Source organism: Laetiporus sulphureus, assembly GCF_001632365.1.
Source record: "Laetiporus sulphureus 93-53 unplaced genomic scaffold LAESUscaffold_44, whole genome shotgun sequence".
NCBI classification, from domain to species: domain Eukaryota; kingdom Fungi; phylum Basidiomycota; class Agaricomycetes; order Polyporales; family Laetiporaceae; genus Laetiporus; species Laetiporus sulphureus.
This window is the reverse complement of record NW_024468553.1, coordinates 307,552-327,965: the sequence shown is the minus strand read 5'-3', so window position 1 is coordinate 327,965 and position 20,414 is coordinate 307,552. Positions and strand designations below refer to the sequence as shown.

The 20,414-nt window shown below is 41.8% G+C and overlaps 3 protein-coding genes across 3 annotated transcripts; all 3 read left to right on the top strand.

Moving 5' to 3' along the window:
• Positions 1 to 1,141: 1,141 nt before the first annotated feature.
• LAESUDRAFT_762414 (uncharacterized protein) lies at positions 1,142 to 2,737 on the top strand (the record flags this gene model as incomplete). The annotated part of the gene is made up of 2 exons (XM_040913107.1): positions 1,142 to 2,449; positions 2,486 to 2,737. The coding sequence occupies 2 exons, from the start codon at positions 1,142 to 1,144 to the stop codon at positions 2,735 to 2,737; spliced, it is 1,560 nt and encodes a 519-aa protein (XP_040760737.1).
• Positions 2,738 to 3,127: 390 nt separating this feature from the next.
• LAESUDRAFT_762413 (uncharacterized protein) lies at positions 3,128 to 3,442 on the top strand (the record flags this gene model as incomplete). The annotated part of the gene is made up of 2 exons (XM_040913106.1): positions 3,128 to 3,157; positions 3,221 to 3,442. The coding sequence occupies 2 exons, from the start codon at positions 3,128 to 3,130 to the stop codon at positions 3,440 to 3,442; spliced, it is 252 nt and encodes an 83-aa protein (XP_040760736.1).
• Positions 3,443 to 12,434: 8,992 nt separating this feature from the next.
• LAESUDRAFT_660670 (uncharacterized protein) lies at positions 12,435 to 12,647 on the top strand (the record flags this gene model as incomplete). Its single annotated transcript, XM_040904883.1, has 1 exon — positions 12,435 to 12,647. A coding segment is annotated over one exon (213 nt), but the record flags the coding sequence as incomplete, so codon positions are not given.
• Between the last annotated feature and the right edge of the window lie 7,767 nt (positions 12,648 to 20,414).

The window sequence follows — 20,414 nt, the reverse complement described above, 5'->3', positions numbered from 1 at the left end:
TAGCACCCTACTGAGCTCGCCAGCTCCATCATATATCTCTTACCCATTCCTGCACCTGCCACATCAATTGGTAAATTCTAGGCTCTTGCACCACATAGGGTTAAGGGGGATTCTTTGGGATCAGGGGGATCAGGGTGGCACATTTCACGTGACTGTCCCTTTTTAGTCTTTTTGATCTCTTATGTGGCGGTGCTGTGACATTAGAAACAATCTGACAATTTTCTGCACCCCTGCTTAGTGTCTAACACAAGTGGCCATGTATTTTCAGCACAAGCAGTTTTAGCCGTAGTGCGCAGCTTTTTTGACAAACATTCCAATCTGATCTCTACCTGGCGTGAGCCTCAGCAAGACTCTGAGCTGCTCAAGGCACCAAAGTGCAAGGCCACCCCCAGGATTGACCTTGATGCTCACTACAAGCATCAGGAAACCAACAAGAAGCGTGGAAGGCTCCTCACTCTCGCGTCACTAGGCACATCATCTACAGACAGGCAGCAAGCAGCAGCTAGGGTTGTAGATACCACACACATCATAAAGTGTGAAATCACCTGCAAGCCATGTGATCGCACTCCACCACTCGAATGCTACAAGCCCAGGAAGGGATGTCTTACCACGGGTGGTTGCAAGCCAGCGCCACCTCCAGAGCTCATCACTTCTAACGCAGTATCTCCCCCGTCATTGCTCCCATTCCAACTCGCCCCCTACCCAACTTCATAAAGACAAACATCATTGCATGTCCCATCTGCCCACTCCCTTCCAGAGTCAGGTCGACGATCCACATCAAGACCCTTACAAAGCAGGTAGATGCTACCCGCTTCAGGCTCCAGCCTATACTAGGAGTGTTCTCGTATCGTCTCAAGGATGAGCACAAGGACCTATTTACAGCCTAGCCACAGAACTCGATAAAGTCTGCACTGACCTTCATACCGGCACATGCACCTACACATTCATTGAGAAGCAGGTCATCAATATGGTCTGTTTGGAAATAGGAGAGATTAGTTTCAAGCAGATAGAAAAGGAGGAAAGGCTGCAGGAAATCGCCAAGGCCCTGGTCTTTATCTCAAAGAAGAGATATCTGCACTTTTTGTATTAGTTTACATGTCTTTACATCATAATGGAGGGAGCGGATTGTGCATACGCATCCATGTTTAGGCAGCGAATGGATGATATTCTTCACACAAATGTCAAGACGTCACATGACAGAAGTACCCCATGCGCCTCACAGCGCAACTCACCTGAACTGGGGCTAGGACCCCAGGATTCTGCATCACAAGTCAGAGGACCTGCATCCCCGACACCATCACTCTTACTCGCCTATGTTCCTCTCACTTGGAAGTTTGACGGACACCAATTCGAGCATCTAGAAGATGTGCTCAGACAGTCCGCTCTCAGAGAAGTCCCTGACCACATCCGTGAATGGGTAATTGTTGCAATGAAGCTTATGGTACACACCGAAGTCACCAAGGTCTACAACGTGCTCAGCAGTAAGATGTATGAGCACAAGAAAGCCTTCGAGTCCCTGATCCAGAACAACAAGACTGAACATTGGCTAAAGGAGGCACTCCTCCAAACTGAAAATGGCAAGCTCAAGGACAGGGTCGAAGTGCAGGATGCGCACATGATGGTACTCAATGATGAGCTCTCAGGAACACAAGCGACAATGCTGGACATCAGCAAGGAGATGATGGAGATCAAGTCAGCTAACACCAAGCTGCGACATAAGCTAGCTTTGCTCAAAGCAAGCAGCATCACTGTGATGCAAGGTCAAACATCTGGCATAGTCCAATCACACAAGCCTCACATCAAAATTGCTGAACCTCCACACAACTTGGGCAAAGGAAGTCTGGAGGATTGGCTCCAACAACTCGATATATGGATGCGGTGGAATGAGATTAACGACGACGAGCACAAGATTACCACGGCCCTGCTGCATTTGGAAGGAGGCACATTTACATACATGTCCGAATACGCAACCAAGGCAGTGGCACGGCAGGCACTCAGCACATGGAAAGACTTCGTCAACATTCTCAAAGTCAACTACAGGACCCTCGACCCGAACAAGAATGTGCAACAGCACCTGAAGGAGATCTGTGCAAAAACCTACCCCACAATGGTCTCCTTTGCAGAACAGTTCTGTCAATGGGCCACTAAGACCAACTTAGGGCACACTGCACTCATCGGTTACATTGCTGAACATCGAAGCAAGGAAGTACGACAGGCGATGGTCACACGAAACAGTCCAGGAATTTCTGACCCCATCACATGGCTGGAATACCTCGATCTATGCCTTCAATTGGAGTTCAAGTTTAGAGCCAACAAGGCAGGACAGCGTGGAATGGTAACAACATCATCATCGGTACCACGGGCCCTGAAAGACCCTAACGCAATGGTTGTGGATCGAGTATCTACACTCACTAAGGAGCAAGAAGGATGGCTGGAGAAGAAGCTGTGCGTATGATGTGGGAAGCACCCCTTCATTTTTAAACAGCGCTGCCCAGACCCCAAGTACAAGGGCAAATTTGAAATGCCAAAGTGGGGTCAAGCAACCAGGGCAATATCGACGATGGCATCATCCACCCACTCTGACGACAGCAAGGTGAGGAAGGAAGCAGTCCGTGCTTTCATCACCAGCTACGACGTGAAGGGAAAGGAAAAGGAGGCAGAACTGGAACCAGCTGTCGAAGCAGCTAGGATCACGGAGGTGGAAGATGATGAGGATTTTCTTCAGCAGGTTCTCTGAGGTCTGGCCAGAGTTCCCATAGACACTGTAATAGTACCTACTCGCTCTCGCATGTACCAGTATCAAGTTTTTTATACATCACATCTACTGGTTCGTCAAAACATGTGATCGATTTACCTGTTCACCTCAAACAGGGAGTAAGGGAAGTCCAGACTGAGGCGCTCCTCGATTCAGGAGCATATTCTTGTTACATCAACCCACGGCTGGTTGATCAGTTGAATCTTGCTACGATCACACTTGAAGGAGATCAGGGTTTACAATGCAGATGCATCTCACAACAAGGGTGGAACCATTAAGAAAAGGGTTCTTCTCAGTATAACTATCGGAAACCACACAAGTAGACAAAGTCTTCTGGTTACTGATATAGGTCACAAGGACATTATACTAGGCATGAGTTTCCTCAAGGAGCACAACCCAGAGGTAGATTGGGGAAAACTCACAGTCGATTTCACCCGATGCCCACACAAATGTGCGTCCTCACAGGTAGCAGTCCAGGAGGAGGACCTGGAAGACACAAACATCCCCCACATTGAAGACCTGATGAAGTTCGTCAGTTCTCAGGAGTTAGGTGACAACTGGAACGACATGGACAGCTTCATTAGATGGGTGTCATTATCAGAAGACCCTGATGCACAAGTGATAGCATCACTCATTATGGGCCTTAACACCAAGAGGAATCAGGATAGAGCACCGCAAAAAGGATAACAGGACAAGGACTACTGGTCAGCCTATGTCCTCAAACACTTCCACGAGTATGGTGATGTGTTCTCCAAGAAGCAGTCAGAACGAATGCCCACAAGAAAGCCCTATGATCATCCAATTGAACTTGTTCCAGAGGCATCGTTACCATGCCCGGCAAAGTTATATCCTATGAGCTTACAGGAAAGAAATTTGCTCGACACATGGATAGATCAAGAGTTGGTCAAAGGTTACATCAAGAGATCAAGGAGTCCAACCGCAGCACTGGTCTTTTTCGTCAAAAAGAAGGACGGGTCACTGAGGCTCGTACAAGACTACAAAACCTCAACGCAGTCACAAAGAAGAACAAGTTCTCAATCCCCCACATTTTGGACCTCATTGACAGGCTCTCACATGCTAGTATATTTACTAAGCTCGATCTGAGATGGGGGTTCAATAACATAAGGATTAGGGAGGGAGATGAAGAAAAAGCCACCTTCATTACACATTGTGGCCTCTTCGAACCCACAGTAATGTACTTCAGTTTCTGCAATGCTCCCAGTACCTTCCAGACAATGATGAATATGGTCCTCGAAGACCTGATTCGTACCGGAAAGGTGGTAGTATACTTGGATGATATCCTCATATTTACAGATGATATTAATGAACACCGATGACTAGTAAAAGCAGTTCTACAGCGCCTCTGGGACAATGACTTATACGCCAAACTGGAGAAATGCTTCTTTGAACAATCCTCAATTGAGTATCTTGGAATGATCATCAGCAAGAACTCGGTACAAATGGACCCTGCTAAAGTCAAAGGTGTACTTGGCTGGCCCACACCTACAAAGGTCAAACAAGTACAGGCCTTTTTAGGATTCGCAAATTTCTACAGGCAATTTATAAAGGACTTTGCAAAGCTTGCACGACCTTTAACGCTTCTCACCTGTAAAAGGAAGAGCAAGACCAAGCCTTCAGTGCACTCAAAATGGCATTTACCTCAGCCCCGATATTACAACTCCCCAATGACACTGCACCATATCGTCTAGAGACAGACTTCTCAGACTACGCCACTGGTGCAGTACTTGAACAAATGGGAGAAGACAAGCTATGGCATCCAGTCGCATATTACTCTAAATCACTCAATGAGCATGCGCGAAACTACGAGATATACGACAAGGAGATGCTTGCAATTATTCAGGCACTAGAAGAATACTGGCACTACTTAGAAGGACACCCAGAACCCATTGAGATTTGGTCAGACCATCTCAACCTTACATACTTCCGCCAGGCACAGAAGTTATCCCAGCACCAAGCGTGCTGGGCATTATTCCTCACCAGATTCAATTTTGTACTTAGTCACTGACCTGGAAAGACAATGCTTCATGCCGATCCTCTGTCCAGGAGGCCAGACCATGAGAGAGGGGTAGACAGCGACAATTTGAACCAAATGCTGTTAAAACCCGAATTTTTTGCTATCAATGTGATTCGACCCACTCATGCATCTGAAGTTGATGATGCTCAACTACTGGAAAGGATCAAAAAGGCACTCACAGATGATATGATGACCAAGGATTATGGTGCACTTTTGACTACAGGACAACGTGAATTTGGGAAAAATCGTGCAGAATGGAACTTTGAGCATGAACTGCTACTCCATTGTGAAAAGGTTTATGTCCCCAAGGATCAACAGCTATGCCTAGACCTAATAAAGCTCCATCACGATACGTTACCAGCCAGACATCCAGGCAGGTTCAAAACATTGAAGCTCATTACTCAGAACTATTGGTGGCCAGGAATGTCTGTAATGGTTAAGCAATATGTACAAGGTTGCGACAGTTGTCAATGCAACAAGTACTCAAGGGAAAAACCATACGGACTACTACAACCAAATGAGGTACCAGAAGGACCATGGGAAATCATCACTGTCGATCTCATCACACAACTTCCTCCAGCCATGGACTTTAGGAGAGAAAAGAAGACGGCAATACTTGTCGTCATAGACAGACTCACGAAATGAGCACACTTCTATGTGACAGACGACACAGTCACATCATTGCAGGTCACTAACATATTCTATAATGAAGTTTTCAAACTCCACGGATTGCCACACCAGATTATCTCAGACAGAGGTACTCAATTTGCGAGCAAACTATTTCAGGAGTTCTGCCAAAAGCTCAGTATAAAGTCAATCATGTCTACAGCATACCATCCCCAGACAGACGGTCAGACAGAAAGGGTTAACCAGGTGTTGAAACAGTACCTACGCATGTACTGTAACCACAGACAGAATGATTGGGTCTACTACCTGCCAACGGCAGAATTTTCATACAACAACCAGACCCATGAGTCCACCGCACTTTCCCCATTCTTTGTCGAATATGGCTGACATCCAAAAATGGCACCAGATGTACACGAATCAATACATCATCCCTCATTGGAACATCTATTTGCCCACCGATCTGAGGCACAAGAACAGGCAAAGGCAGCATTGGAAGTTTTCGCTTCACGGATGAAATGGTACTTCGATGAGAAAAAGGGAGAAGTCCCATTCAAAGTCAGAGATCTAGTACTACTCAAAGGGAAAGATCTCAGAGTAAAGGTCAAATCCGTGAAGCTAGGAACACAAAACTTCGGACCTTACAAAGTACTTCAGAAGCTAGGACCAGTAACATTCAAACTGGAACTGCCCAAGCAAATGAAGGTCCATCCAGTCTTCCATGCTAGCAAGTTGATCATGTATCACCAAGACACGGTCGCAAACCACGAATCCCCAAAGCCCCCAGCCATAGAAATTGAAGGAGAACCAGAATTCGAAGTCGAAGAAATACTAGACTCGATGGTCGTAAGGGGAAGGGTCCAATACCTCGTCAAATGGAAAGGCTATGACAATTCCGACAATACATGGAAACCCCGAACAATCTTACCAACGCCGACGAGCTTCTTCAAGAATTCCACCAGAAACACCCAGATGCAGTCAAAGCACCAATCAGGGTTGTCACTTTTGGTGGAAAATGCTTCGAACTATCCTCATACGAAGTTGCACCAATATCCACTCACAGAATCAACATGTCCGACCACCCGGATGAGTTCTTTCTATATCATAAGATGACAGATCTCACCAAATCACTGAAAAAATCCTCAAATGAAGCAGCAGGATGGGATATTTATGCAGCAGAAATGCATGAAATCCCCCCGCATTCACGAGCTGTGGTAGGAACAGGAGTCGCAATCGACCCTCCCAAACATACCTATACATGAATAGCTCCACGCAGCAGACTGGCTGCATGAGGAATTGACATGGGTGCAGGAGTCGTTGATCCAGACTATATAGGAGAACTCAAGGTCGTACTGATCAATACAATGGATTTCGTATTTTCGGTCAAACTGGGAGACAGGATAGCCCAAATAATCTTCGAGTATTACGCCGAAGGGCTTCCCTCCCGAAGTTACCAACCGTTGCGAGCAACAAGAAGGGAAACAAAGGTTTTGGCTCCTCGGGACAATAAGCCTTGAGAGGAGGGTAGTATCACAGATTTTTGCCACAAAGTCTGCACGTGACTTTTCTCATGCCACAGATCACATGCTTCACCAATATCTCATGCCACTCAGCCACAGATGTGATGCGTAGAGGTCAGGTGATAGTCCACATCACATGTTATGGTCCAGACCCATGGATGATACAGTCAGACCTGTCTATTCCAGGATACAATAGAGGCACCCATTTGGGAACAAAGAGAACAAGGACTATTGTTATGCATTGGCCTTCTGCCTCCTATTCGTTTAGCCAGAAGCCCAGATAGGCATGATGTTCACACCAGAGAACAAAAGGGAATCCAAGATAGGCATGATGTGCACACGCATTACTGTGGCAACCATCGATGTTCCCACTTATTGTTCTACTTCCAGACATTCCATTGTTTCATGTATGGCCATTTGCTTATACCCGTAGATAGGTAGCTTAGGTAAGATAGCCCACTGTACATGTATATAAGACCAGCCATATAGAGGACGAAACTTCAGATTGTTTCTTCTCGTCTACTACCATAGCACCCTACTGAGCTCGCCAGCTCCATCATATATCTCTTACCCATTCCTGTGCCTGCCACATCGACTAGTAAGTCCTAGGCTCTTGCGCCACATAGGGTTAAGAGGGATTCTTTGAAATCAGGGGGATCAGGGCAGCACGTTCCACGTGACTGTCCCTTTTTAATCTTTTTGATCTCTTGTCCGGCGGTGCCGTGACACATGTGTTGTCAAATACTGATCCTATATCTCACTAGCTTGCTGCACAAGCTCTTTGAAAGTTGTCTTTTGTGCAGCAAAGTGCATCTCAAGGTCACTGGCACCAAGGTGAACTCTATGTACAATTGAGCTGGTCTCTACCACAAACCAGCTGTAGCACAGTGCATGTCTCCAGCAGTTCAGAATGTCAGCTTTGAGCCTGTTGAAGATGAGGTGCTGTGCTGAATAGTAATCAGGCCATTTTTGATTCTTCACCTTGCATTTGAGAAGAATATTGGTCGATTAAAATGCAGATAAGTCATATCCTTGTGATCTGTCCCAGTGTGTGTTAAATATGCATTCCAGATCTGTTCAGCTCATATGCCATAGCTGTATAAGAGGAAGAACCCATCTATATTGAGAGTAACCATGAGGACAGAAGGTCATAGAAGTTTTGAGGGTTCGCAATTTCTCTACCATAGATGGATCACTGCCAATGATCATGAGCAGCTTTGCAACTTCTTTCATTGAAAGATTGAGCTGATTGAGTAGTATGTCATTCAGAATCTTTGCATTCTCTGCAGTTATGCCCTCATTAAAGTCTTACATGACAAGAGGATGCACTGATGTCTTTCATCCTTCACGCATATGGTGAATCACAAGTGTTATCTTGAAATGAGTCTGAATCAGCGTTCAATATGCTTTCAGACTCAGAGCTTCATTCATGAGCATGTTGAGAGCATGCATCACCATCATTTCATTAAGCTTAGCTCACTCAATATATTGGTACAGCATCTCAATACTTAAAGCTTTCTTCTGCTGTGTGTCTTGAGCATCTTGCAACACAGAGATGTTGAAAGCTTTCTTGACATCACAGTCTTCCAGTTCGACAACAGTCACTGCAGTGCCATTGTGCATAATGTCAGTTTGTCCTAGATTGGGATCTCAAGCTATGGCTCTTCAGTAAATATTGTTATAAATGGTCTGAAATGCATGATTCAGAGCTTTAACATGTAGAACTTCCTTGGTGGAGGCAGAAAGAGAGGTCAGCAGACTCAGTACTGATGTGTATGAGATAGATAGCCTGAATTGACCTAATACTGCATAGATTCCATAATGTGCAGTATGGACAAAGAGCCAGAACCTGATAATCTTCTGGAACATCGTGAAATGTAGATTGTGAGCACTTATGAAGAGAAGGCTCACAACCATGACAATCTGAAGATAAGACTCAGCACACTATCCTGATTGATACAAATAGTGTGTATACCATAAAGGGATCATGACAACTTTACCCTGCTCTGGATGGCAGTGAACATGTGAAGTAGCTGAAATATGAATGACTTTGCTCCTCCATTTTCTCAACAGTGGGATGCACCTTCATAGGTATTACCATGGTGAGAAGTAGTTACAATTTTTGAGGTATGAAGGAGAGTTTGTGTGACACTAAGCACTTAGGGCATCTATGTGATTTTTTTGATACTTGTGGAACACTTAAGCAATGTGTGGGAGAGTGGACCATTACAAAGTGGTTTCATTTTCTGCCCCTGTTCTAAGGTTAGGAGAGGGCCCTTCCTTCAAAGTTTGTTACTGTGTTATATTTTATTTTCACTTGAATTTGTTATCTTTTGTAATGGGCATACAAACTGGAGCTTGAACATGCATGACACGGCTGATTCAAACAGGTGCAAATATTCAGAGCCAATCACAGCACTGAGTTTGCTAGGGTTAATGCCTTAAGGGCTGCTGGATTCAAAGCTGTTCAAACCATTGTATTCAATGGCTTGAAAGTGATCCAAACCAGGGCATTCAGTGGCTTCAAAGTGGTTCAAACCATGGTATTCATTATTCTTGTTATGTATCTCAGTACAGTAATGCAAACAATGGCTGATTTAATATTTATCAGACTCATTATAGTCTCTACTTGAAAAATAAGCAATAATCTTCACATTTCACTGCTCTTCACTTCAATTCCTTCATTCTGAGCATATTGAAACAAGAGCTATTGATGCAATTGAAGTTTTCTATCACCAGAGTATATTAATTGATGTTATTTACCTTTGGTGGCTGAGCCACTGCTTGTGATGTGGCTAACAGTTTTTTGTGCCTGATGCAAGGCTATATGAGTTTGTATTGCAAGAAAAAGTGTAAGAAAGAGGATTAATGATGAAAGATATCATTATCAATGTCACAATATATAAATGATTCATGCAGGACCTTAGAAAGACATTTTTAAAATGACATTGAGAATTGCTATGGTTGAAGTGAAAAGCCTCTCCACACTGAGATATTGATCATGACTTATGATCAAGAGCTTGTAACTCACATTAGATGATATATCTACATTCTGAATATACAGGAAGAACAGTTGGTGCAATACAGCTCTATATGTGGCTGATGGTTTTTTTAAGGATGCTACATAGCTACAATAATTTTCATTCTCAGGAAATTAAAATAGAGAAGCCCAATGATGATAAAATGCATGAAGGAACATGCCAGAACATGCCTCTAATTTATGCAGAGCATACAAAAAGGACCTTGAGCATTTTTGAGTATATTGATCCATATTTCAACTTTTTTAAATATTTGAATATATCATTAATACATAGTAACTCACACCTTGATGCTTTGCAATCAGAACTATATGTAATCTGGCTCAAAAAAGCGAAGATCTGAGGCCACAGAATATATGAAGATGTCAGCCATCCAAATTCTCACACTTTTATCTGTCACAATGTGCAAATAACACCAAATTATGATGTTTGCCAATGGTCAGATAGCTGATTGCACCAATGGCAGATGTCATAGTTTGGTGTTGTTTGCACATTGTAGCAATTCTCACCGCAAAATCAAAGCATCTCATTCTTCATTTTCTGAGGCTCTGTGGCCTCAAAACATCGTGTTTTTAGTCCGAAAAATTTGCAATATATTTGTTACCTTTTCTAATGTGCATAGAGCACCACAGTTACTAGGTGTATTTGTTAAATCAATTAAATGCTTTCAAGGCGATTCAAACATTTGCATTCATCATTTTTCTGTGTATGTAATGTGGCCCAACAGCATAGTACTTTCTGAGTGATGTATCATTTAGCATTTTCCGGAGTTATAACAGTTTTCATTCCTTTATTGAACACTAATAACTGTTACAATCCGAGTTTTCAGCCATTAAGGTATATCAATTGGCCTTGCCTTTGATGGCTGAGCCACAGCCCTGTGTGGCCTTATGTTAGGTAATCTAAGACAACCTGCTGTTTATTGTTAACATAGCCCAAATATCATATGCAGTGATTAACAAAGATGCACAAATATTTCGTTGATTTTCACTGTTTTTCTTCTACCTTCAGATTGGCTGCAGCTATATTCATAAATAAAATAGTCTTAGAAAGCCATCCTTCTCAGCTTTCAAATGAATGTCTGTTGGTTCAATATTTATGTCTTTTTCTGAAGGTGTATACAACTCTATCAGATCAACTCATTTATACACTTTTGTCACTAACAAACCTCAAATCTCTAGTAGTTGGGTAATCAACCCTTTGCCTTAAACACAGCCTTAACCCATTCGTGTATGTTTTTGATCAAACTCTGATGCACAAACCTGTAAATACTCTTTCACTCCTTTCTTTCACAATTTTGTAATTCTGTTGAGTGGCTCCTCATGTCTTGCTAATTTTATTGCGAGATGACTTCAAAGATGATATATGAAATTAAGCTTTGATAATTGATCATGCCCTACCATAGTCTTTCAAGTTAGCTAAGTCATGCTTGAGATTATTATCTTACAGAAACACCATCTCCTTCACTTTTGCTGCAATGCTTCAAGCCATTGTGAAGCTCATTTCTCAAAATGCTAACATAAAGGTCTGATCCATCTTGTCATTGATCTTACAGGTATATTTTATTTCTGTTTAAACTATACAGCTTCATATTATCAGTGACCTTTTATCATCTTGATGATATAGCATATCTGAATATGTTCAGCAAGACAAGTTCTATTCATGCTATGTTTGCTGCTTCAAAGTATGATTTGTATAGTGCATCAGGGTTTGATCAAAAGCATACATACTATGCAACATACTCAATGAACATGGAAAGTGTGATTATATCTATCTATAGCAGATTTTCAGCTTAAAAGAGGAATAATTGTGAGGGCTACAGAACCTATAAATTTGCTAGCCACCCAGGATTTGCAAACCAAGTTTAAGATAATAAAAAGCTCTATTGAGGTGACTGTGAATATTGAAATAGCAGATATCTTGCAGTTCTGCCAAGGTTCATGACATTCCAGGAGAGGAGATTGAATGCCCAGGAAGGCATCAGAGAGCTTTAGGGACCTGAATGGTGGCCTCAACCAAGTTTCAGATAATGTAAAGCTCTTTTACATATTACACATTGCAGACTCTACAGCATTTTCCCTCACTGAAAAAGATGGAACAGATATCTACAGCTTGTGTTCTGCTATGTTTCGGTCTTCATCTTCCAATGTTACCATCGAATTTCATGTCACCACTGCAATGAGGTCATGAATGGAGAAGATGCTTTCATTTATTTATGGAACTGCAGTTTATCACTTTGGAGAAAGTCCTCTGTTAATTTAGGTTCTACAAAAAAATAGAAAGCTTTCAGAATGGCTGCAAACCCTTTTTTTTAAAAAGACTCACTTTGCATGCCAAAGCTAAAATAAAAGACTGCTGAGAAGATATGTATGTGCCAACATCCCTAACATTTTAGAATTTATAACAAATCAGAAGCAAATTCAGCTATGTTCTGCTGTGTACATTGAAGAACAAGGCACAAATATCACTTGTGCGGTATTATTTATTTTGATGAGTTTCATTTCAATGCAAGGATTGTTGACATGAATGGTCAAACACAGTACAATAATGGAATTGTTACAGGTAATACTCCAATATTAAAATACCCTGTGAAGATGGCAGACCCTACGCTCCTCAACAAAGCACATGGTAGGTCTAGCTCTGTAGCAATCTACACTAAACTCTGCTTAACCTGACCTTTAATAATGAAAACACAATCTGCCACACACCATCACCTTTCAACTGTCTTCTTTGCCATAATATAATGTCACTCTAAATACAGCTGCTTCTTGAACAATCATACCATTCTTGATCATCTCTACCAAAGAGACTGATATTTCAATGTGAGTAATAATATGTACCTCTCAATCAAATATCATGATAAACTTATAAAACCCATCATGAAGAATATCAGGACCTCAGGAATTGTTGCTGCCAGAATTGGCCCTCTTACCCAAGTCACAGCATAACCAGTTCATGATCTTCAAGCAGATTTACAACCTTTTCCATTGAGAAGCTATGAACAAAATTCCAATTTGCATTGCAGTTCCTGAGATGGAAGCCTCCTTTCTTTGATGAAACCTCCCTGGTTTCATAATCCACAATGTCCTCAGCCTTTACAATGGCTCACACATGGAGTGTTCAGCATGCCATTCTCATGCAGTCCTTCTGCTTCACTGAACTATTGAGGTGACTTTGAGTGTTATATGTAGACTTCAGGTGGTGCACTGTACTTGCAAGCATACATATAAGTTTGCATATCTAGTTATTTTGGTTTCTGAGATATGAGCCAAATAATGTGATCGTTGCAAACATTGCAACAGTTTTGTGGCTCACTGTACATGGCCTCTGCAATATGATGGGCCTTGATGCTCATTTCTCTATCAAGAAATCTCAAAACCATCTGGGTACAGAGCTGAGATATTGGCACAATATTGTTGTCCTTTCGAGAGTGGGGGGACAGAGTGAAAAGATCAAGCAAAAAGGAGCCAATTGTGCAACCACACCTCTGGATCTCATGGAGTATCCTGTCCATGTGTGTCATCACACACTGGGTGAAGCAATCAATAATTTGAGGTGAAAGATGGTAAAAATACTGAAGAAAAAGTTCAAATCTTTTAAGCATATTCACTGTTAATTTGTGATAGAAGTATTCAAAATATTTTTAACATCTTTTATTGTCAAAGATGATGAAAGGATTGAAAGAATATTGAATGAGAATTAAAAATCATTTCTTCAATCATCTTTCAATCTCTCATACAAAATTATGATGAAAAGTTTTATAATTATTTTTACTCCTTTTTGATCAAAGATAATGAAGATATTGTGACTATATCACACCCTTGTCATCATATACTAAGCTAGTATCAAGGTATGGCAGCTAATACTGAGGTTTATATGTTAGCACTATACTAGTACTATGGTCAGAAGAGTAATATCAAGAATCTAATATGAGCAGTATGCTAATTGTAAGATTTAAATGTTAGTACTATGCTAGTATTAAGGTCTAAAGGTTAATACTATGCTAGTACTAAAGTCTGACTGCTAGTACTACAGTCTGAAGGTTAGTACTATGCTAGTGCTAAGATCTACAGATCAATACTATGCTAGTACTAAGGCTTCAAGGGATAGTACTAACATTTGGACCTAAGTGTTTACCTTTATATTCTAATATTGGCTTAGTGTAGAATGATAATGATATGACATGGTCACAATATGTTTATCAGCTTTGATAAGAAAAGAATGAAAGAAGATTTTGAAAATTTTTATGATAACTTTATCTAAATAATTATAAAATGATTGAAAAAATGATTGCTAATATGTCATCCAATCTTTTTTCAATCTTTTCAACAAGAAAAGATGTTAATAATATTTTGAATCCATTTATCACAAATTGACAGTAAAGATGCTGGATTTGAACTTTTTCTTCAATACCTTTATCATCTTTCACCTCAAATTATTAATTGTTTCACCCAGTGACATAATAGATCATTGAGTGTGGAAGCAGACTGGTAGTATTGAGAATGGTGATGGTGGTGGCATCAGACATGACAGGAGAAGCAATGGGGAGGATACATTCTAAACAGAACTCTAGAGGGACATTACATGTGTTTACAAAGCTTGAAAAGCCTGCTCCTAATGGAATTGAGCCTTTGCTCAAAAAAAACTGACCTTTCAAATTTCAACAAGACCCTCACATCAAAAAGCATGTTACGCTCACCAGTATCCAGTGCGACAAGTGAGCAGATGAAGGAGCAGGGCAAGGAGAGCTCAGCTTAATATGCTGAACTCCCAATTAGGATTAATATGTATATAAAATACAATTTGAGATATCATATAATGTGGCTGGTGCCACAGTAACCTCAGTGGGTGCTCTCAGATTGCTCTCTCTAAACATTCTCAACACTTCCTCTCAAGCTGATAGGCATCTCTAATAATGCCATTAGCTTTTGATGCTGTGGCTTGGTGAGAGGTTTGGTAAAGATGTCTGTGGTCATATCATCTGTTGAACAATATTTTACCTGAATTAATCCATCATTAATTTTCTCTCGAATATAATGATGTCTTATATCAAAGTGCTTTGATCATGCATGAAATTGCAGATCTTTTGCAATTGATATAGTGCTCCTATTGTTGCTGTTTAAGATTGTCAGTGCAGTCTGTTCAAAACCTATTTCTTTGAACAGATTTTGTGGCCATACCATCTCTTTTGAAGCTTGAGCAAACACTGTATAGTCAGCCTCTGTAGTAGATAATGTGACAGTAGATTGCTTTTTTGAGCTCCATGTTATCATGCCTGTGCCTATCAGAAAAACATATCCTGAGATCAATTTTCAATCTTATACATCATTGGCAAAATTGGCATCAGAATATCCCTCGAATTTACATTGTTTGAGGTATGGTTTCCCTTCTTTAGAACTATAAACAATTCTGACATTTCATGTGCCATGTAAATATCTAAGGATGCACTTTGTGGCTGTTCAATGTGTCATGCCTGAATTGGCAGTAAAAGAGCTTAGGCACTGTACTACATAAGTGATATCTGGGTGTGTTGTCACAGCAGCATACATGAGAGATTCAATGAGTGATGCATATCTGTTGCTACAATTTTGCACATCACCGATCTCGATGTCTTCCTTCTTGAGGAAAATATTCAGATCAAGAGGCATGCCTATTGTGTTTAAGTTCACTAACCCTTCCTTTTGCAGAGTAAAAATAATATATTTGTTTTGAGTGATTTTAATTGTGTGCTTCACATGATCTTGCTTAATTTCTATCCCAATGATCTTCTTTAGATCACCAAGGTCAGTGACTTCAAACATGGTCTATAGTCCATGCTTCAAATGACCCATAATTTCAGGATCATTGGTGAATATCAGTAGATCGTCTACCCATACAGTAATGATTTCTACTTTTTCACCTCAGGCCTGAATGTATGTGCAGGGATCTGAAAGCAATCATCTAAAAGAAGCATTTATCAGCTTATGGTTCAGCTGAATGTTTCACTCATGCCTAGCTTGTTTGAGTCGATAAAGGGTTTTGTGTAATCTACATATACAGTGAGTCTGATCAGCATACCCTTCAGGCTGATGCATGTAAATCTCTTCTTTGAGGATTCCATTTAGATAGGTGCCTTTGACATCCATCTGTTGAATTTCCCAATCAAAAATTGCAGCTAGCCCTAGAATACATAGATAAGCATGATGCTACACTTGCTGTAGATAAGAAACAAGGTAGGCTTTATTAATTAAATCTCGAACCTGTTACACCACTCCTGAGTTAGCATATGTTGCACAGGAAGACACTACACACACCTGGAAAGAGTGACACAGAATTTATGACCATATTGCGAAACCAGCGCTCACATGGTTACACAGGGAGCATATGATCGAAGGTCAAGAAATCATGCCCAGCCCAGATGACATTGAGTGTGAAGCCTGTGTACAAGCCAAGGCTATCAGGAAGTCATTTTCAAAGAGGCAGCTGAAAGAAGCACAGTCTCCAAAGAATTAACACATACAGATGTGTGGAGACCAGCCCCAATGACTGCTCTACAGGGATGGCAATACTTCATCTCAATCACAGATGACTGTACTAGATACAGTAAGTACAGTATTATTCATGAAAACAAAAGATGAGACAACTGAGAAAGTCAAATTCTATTTGACCAATCTTGATCATCATTATGGATATCAGCATTGACAGCTTCCAATGAATAATGGACATGAGTATCTAAATAATGATCTGACACAATGGTGTCAATCTTAAGGAATTGAAACTGATACTACTGCACCCTATTCTCCATTCCAGAATGGGATCGCAGAATGTCTCAACTGCACATTGTTATCACATGCATGCATTACATATGCTATATACATGTGATATCCCACACTATCTCTGGGCAGAGGCTGTGGCTCATGCCACATATGTACATTACAAATCATGCACCTATGTGCACATTACACAACATGATGTCATATGAGAAGTGGAATGCATGGAAGCCTAGTATTACATATTTACATGAATTCAGATCCGCTGCGTGGATATTAAATAAAAGTACTAATTTATTGAAATTAGTGCCTCGAGCCATCAAACACATTTTCGTTGGCTATCTCCATGGACCATGCGCTATCTGATATTATGGTGCATTCACACATGCTGTGAAGACTTCTTGCAATTATCATTTTGCCCCTGCTTCTTTGCTCCAAATCTTCATATCTATTGACACACCAGATCTTCAGAGAGAGCCAGCACTGGATCAAAAATGCAAGGAGGAGTCTACAAAGAATGTGTCACGATCTGATCAGAAGAAGTGCATGCACCTGAAGAACCTCAGAGATTAGCTCAGAAGATTGCACATCTGAACTACTGGCTACTTAATGATCCACATGTGAATGTTGATGATGATATCCTGGACAGTGCTGCATTTGCCCAAGTAATCTACCAGGCAATGTGCACATCCGTTGATCCAGATGAGTCAAAATCATTACAGGATGTGAAGAACTCACCAGAGTGGCCCCATTGAGAACAAGCAGTGCAAGCTGCGTTGAAGCAGCTGCATGATATGGGGACATGGAATCTTGTAGATCCATCCTCAGATCACAAACTGATAGGCAACAAGTAGGGTCCTGGTCAAGAAGACCAACAAGAAAGGTGAGGTAATCAAATACAAGGCACACTTAGTGGTGAAAGGCTACTCACAGATCTCTGGAGTTGACTACATAGAGACATTCATGCCTGTGGTCTGTCTTGAGATGATATGAGCTACTGTATGATTATCACTCGACTATCACCCATATGTACTCTTCCACCGGCTTCATCAAGCCATGCAATGGATATGACATTACTGGGTGCTGTCAATGCATGCAACACATTATGAAGAGTGAAATTCTGTTGACTTTACTCTGAATGGCTACAGTGTCATGGCCTAAGGCCTTGACAGGTGCTGGACCTATTCCAGAGATTAAGTGATTGCACAGTGGCTCATAGGTCTAGAAAACATCATGCCGAGAAGTGATGTGCGAGGTGGTTCCTGAATTTGCAAACCAGCCATAGAAAAAAGCATCTGAATCATCCAAACCTAATGATACACAATTCTCATCATCATCCTGTGTAATTCTCACCTGATCTCTCTTGATGTGGCTTAATCCAGGGGTTTGCAGATCATTGCGCCCACATTTTGGCTTCTTCTTCAATGGCTCATCTCATGATTTCTCTGACAAGATTCCTCTAGGGGCATAGCACTCCAAGGTCTTGTGCCCCCATTTTCACAGTTCCTGCATTCATTTCATGGTGAATTCTGTGTGATATGATTCTTCTAACTGCAGATGTCACATGGTCTCATCATGCTTTTACCCTTCTTTCGGTCTGCATTCTGCGTGAAGAGGGCTTGAGTCTGTGATGTGCCTGTGGCAGCCTGCTCGGTATCTCAGCTCTTTCAGTGATGGTTCTCATCATGAATAACTGTGATGAGATCTTGCAATGCAATCTGAGTTCTGTTACCAGATCGTGACTGGCCTCCTGCCACACCAAAATAGGATATCATGAATGAATCTCAAGATTTTGGTAGTGACATGAGGATGATTGAAATGAACTCATCATCCAGGATGAGCTTTCTCATTTGATGGAGCTCCTCCTGAAGCTGACACAGTTCTTTCAATCAGTCATCCATGTCTCTGTCATCTGGAGCTCTAGATTGATACAATGTACACTGCTATGCCAGGAGGCCATGATAACCTGGCTTCTCCTTTACAATCCTGAGACTCTCTCAGATCTTGTGTGATGTCTCTGACTCACTCACATGAATGAGCTGATCATTGGCCATCAACATCAACATAACCTTGGCTGCTTTACTATTCTTGTCTTTCCAATCTGTGATCTTGGCTTCCTATGCTGCTTTCTCTTCTGCTGTCACTGTATCCAGCAGTAGTGATGTGCCAGGCCTGGCTCAGCTCAAAAGCTCCAGCTTCAACTCAGCTTCAGCAGGCTCAGGTGTGAGGGAGATGGCTCAAGCCCAGCTCAAAGCCCCAGCTTTTCCAAACCTTGTAGTGCATGGCATGGTGGTGAGATGGCTGCAGATGCTGAGAGCCCAAAGTGCCTAGCAAGCTATCACCAGCTCACCCTCCTGTTGGTACTGTATAGTGGAAATGCAAAGTGAGCACATTAGATGCACAGTAGTCACCTTTTCTTTCAATGTCAATGTTTGCAGATGAACCAGATTGGTTGAAGCCATCTGAACCCCAGTGGCCCCACTGATAAATATCTCCTTGTGCATCAACATATGCAGCATGCTGCTCATATATTGCCAAATTCTGCAGAGCAACATTTTGGAGCCATGAAGCTGTCACAGATGTACAGATTGACTCTGGTGATGTGCTGTCAATCTCAAGGACATGCACTCTGGCGGTGAGGCAGCATCAGCCCAACATGACATTGACAATACTGTATGTACGCACTTGTTCGATCTCCAGATCAGCATGTTCAGCATTTAATCCTCTGCTTGACAGAGCGGCAGCCTTTTCACCTGCAGTGAGCTGCTGTGCCTCTGTTGGAACATCATTGTGAATGGTAGAGTACCATATTGTTCCTGTAGTCACAGCAGCAGCACCGATTTGCACACCACCATAAAGCCATGACTTTACAGCTTGGCCTCAGCTTTCCAAAAGAGCAAGCTGGGCCATGGGCTCCTCGAAGCTGACTCCTGGGGCCCAGCTCAGCTTGGCCTGGCTTACAGCTTGAGGCTGAGCCTGGCACATTACTATCTGGCAGGGGCTGTGGAATCAGGATCTCGCTGGTCACCTATTTGGCAAAATGCTTCCTCTTCCATACATGCTGCACATGCCACTTCCACAAAAGCCAATTGTTCTCTGTAAGATATGGCATACAGTATGGATTATAAGAATCTGCATGGTCAGTCTTCTTCGGCATAGGAGTAATTCTGCACTTTGAATATAACTCGCAGATTTTTGCTGATGGGTTCTGATAGCTGTAATATGCAGTTATAGAGCACTGCCGGGGCTCATAACCTATTGCGCTCACCAATATCTGGTGCGATGAGCGAGCAGATGAAGGAGCAGGGCAAGGAGAGCTCAGCTTGATATGCCGAGCTCCCAATTAGGAATAATATATATATATGAATACAATTTGAGATATTATGTAATGTGGCTGGCACCACGGTAACCTCAGTCGGTGCTCTCGAATTGCTCTCTCTGGGCATTCTCAACAAAGCAGACTACTTGAAGAAGAATGAAAAGGAGCCTGCACCACTATCTAAAGTAGTGATGAACACCTCATCCCCTCATCTGTCTTTTTCATAGTACCATAGTACCATCCCAGGACCACCTTCGATGGCTAATTAATGTAATCAAAAAAGAGCTCCCTGAAAGAAGAAAATTAAGTTTTTTATGAAAATATTATTCCTCATCAGTTGCGATAAACCCTACATCTTATTTTCCAAACATGGA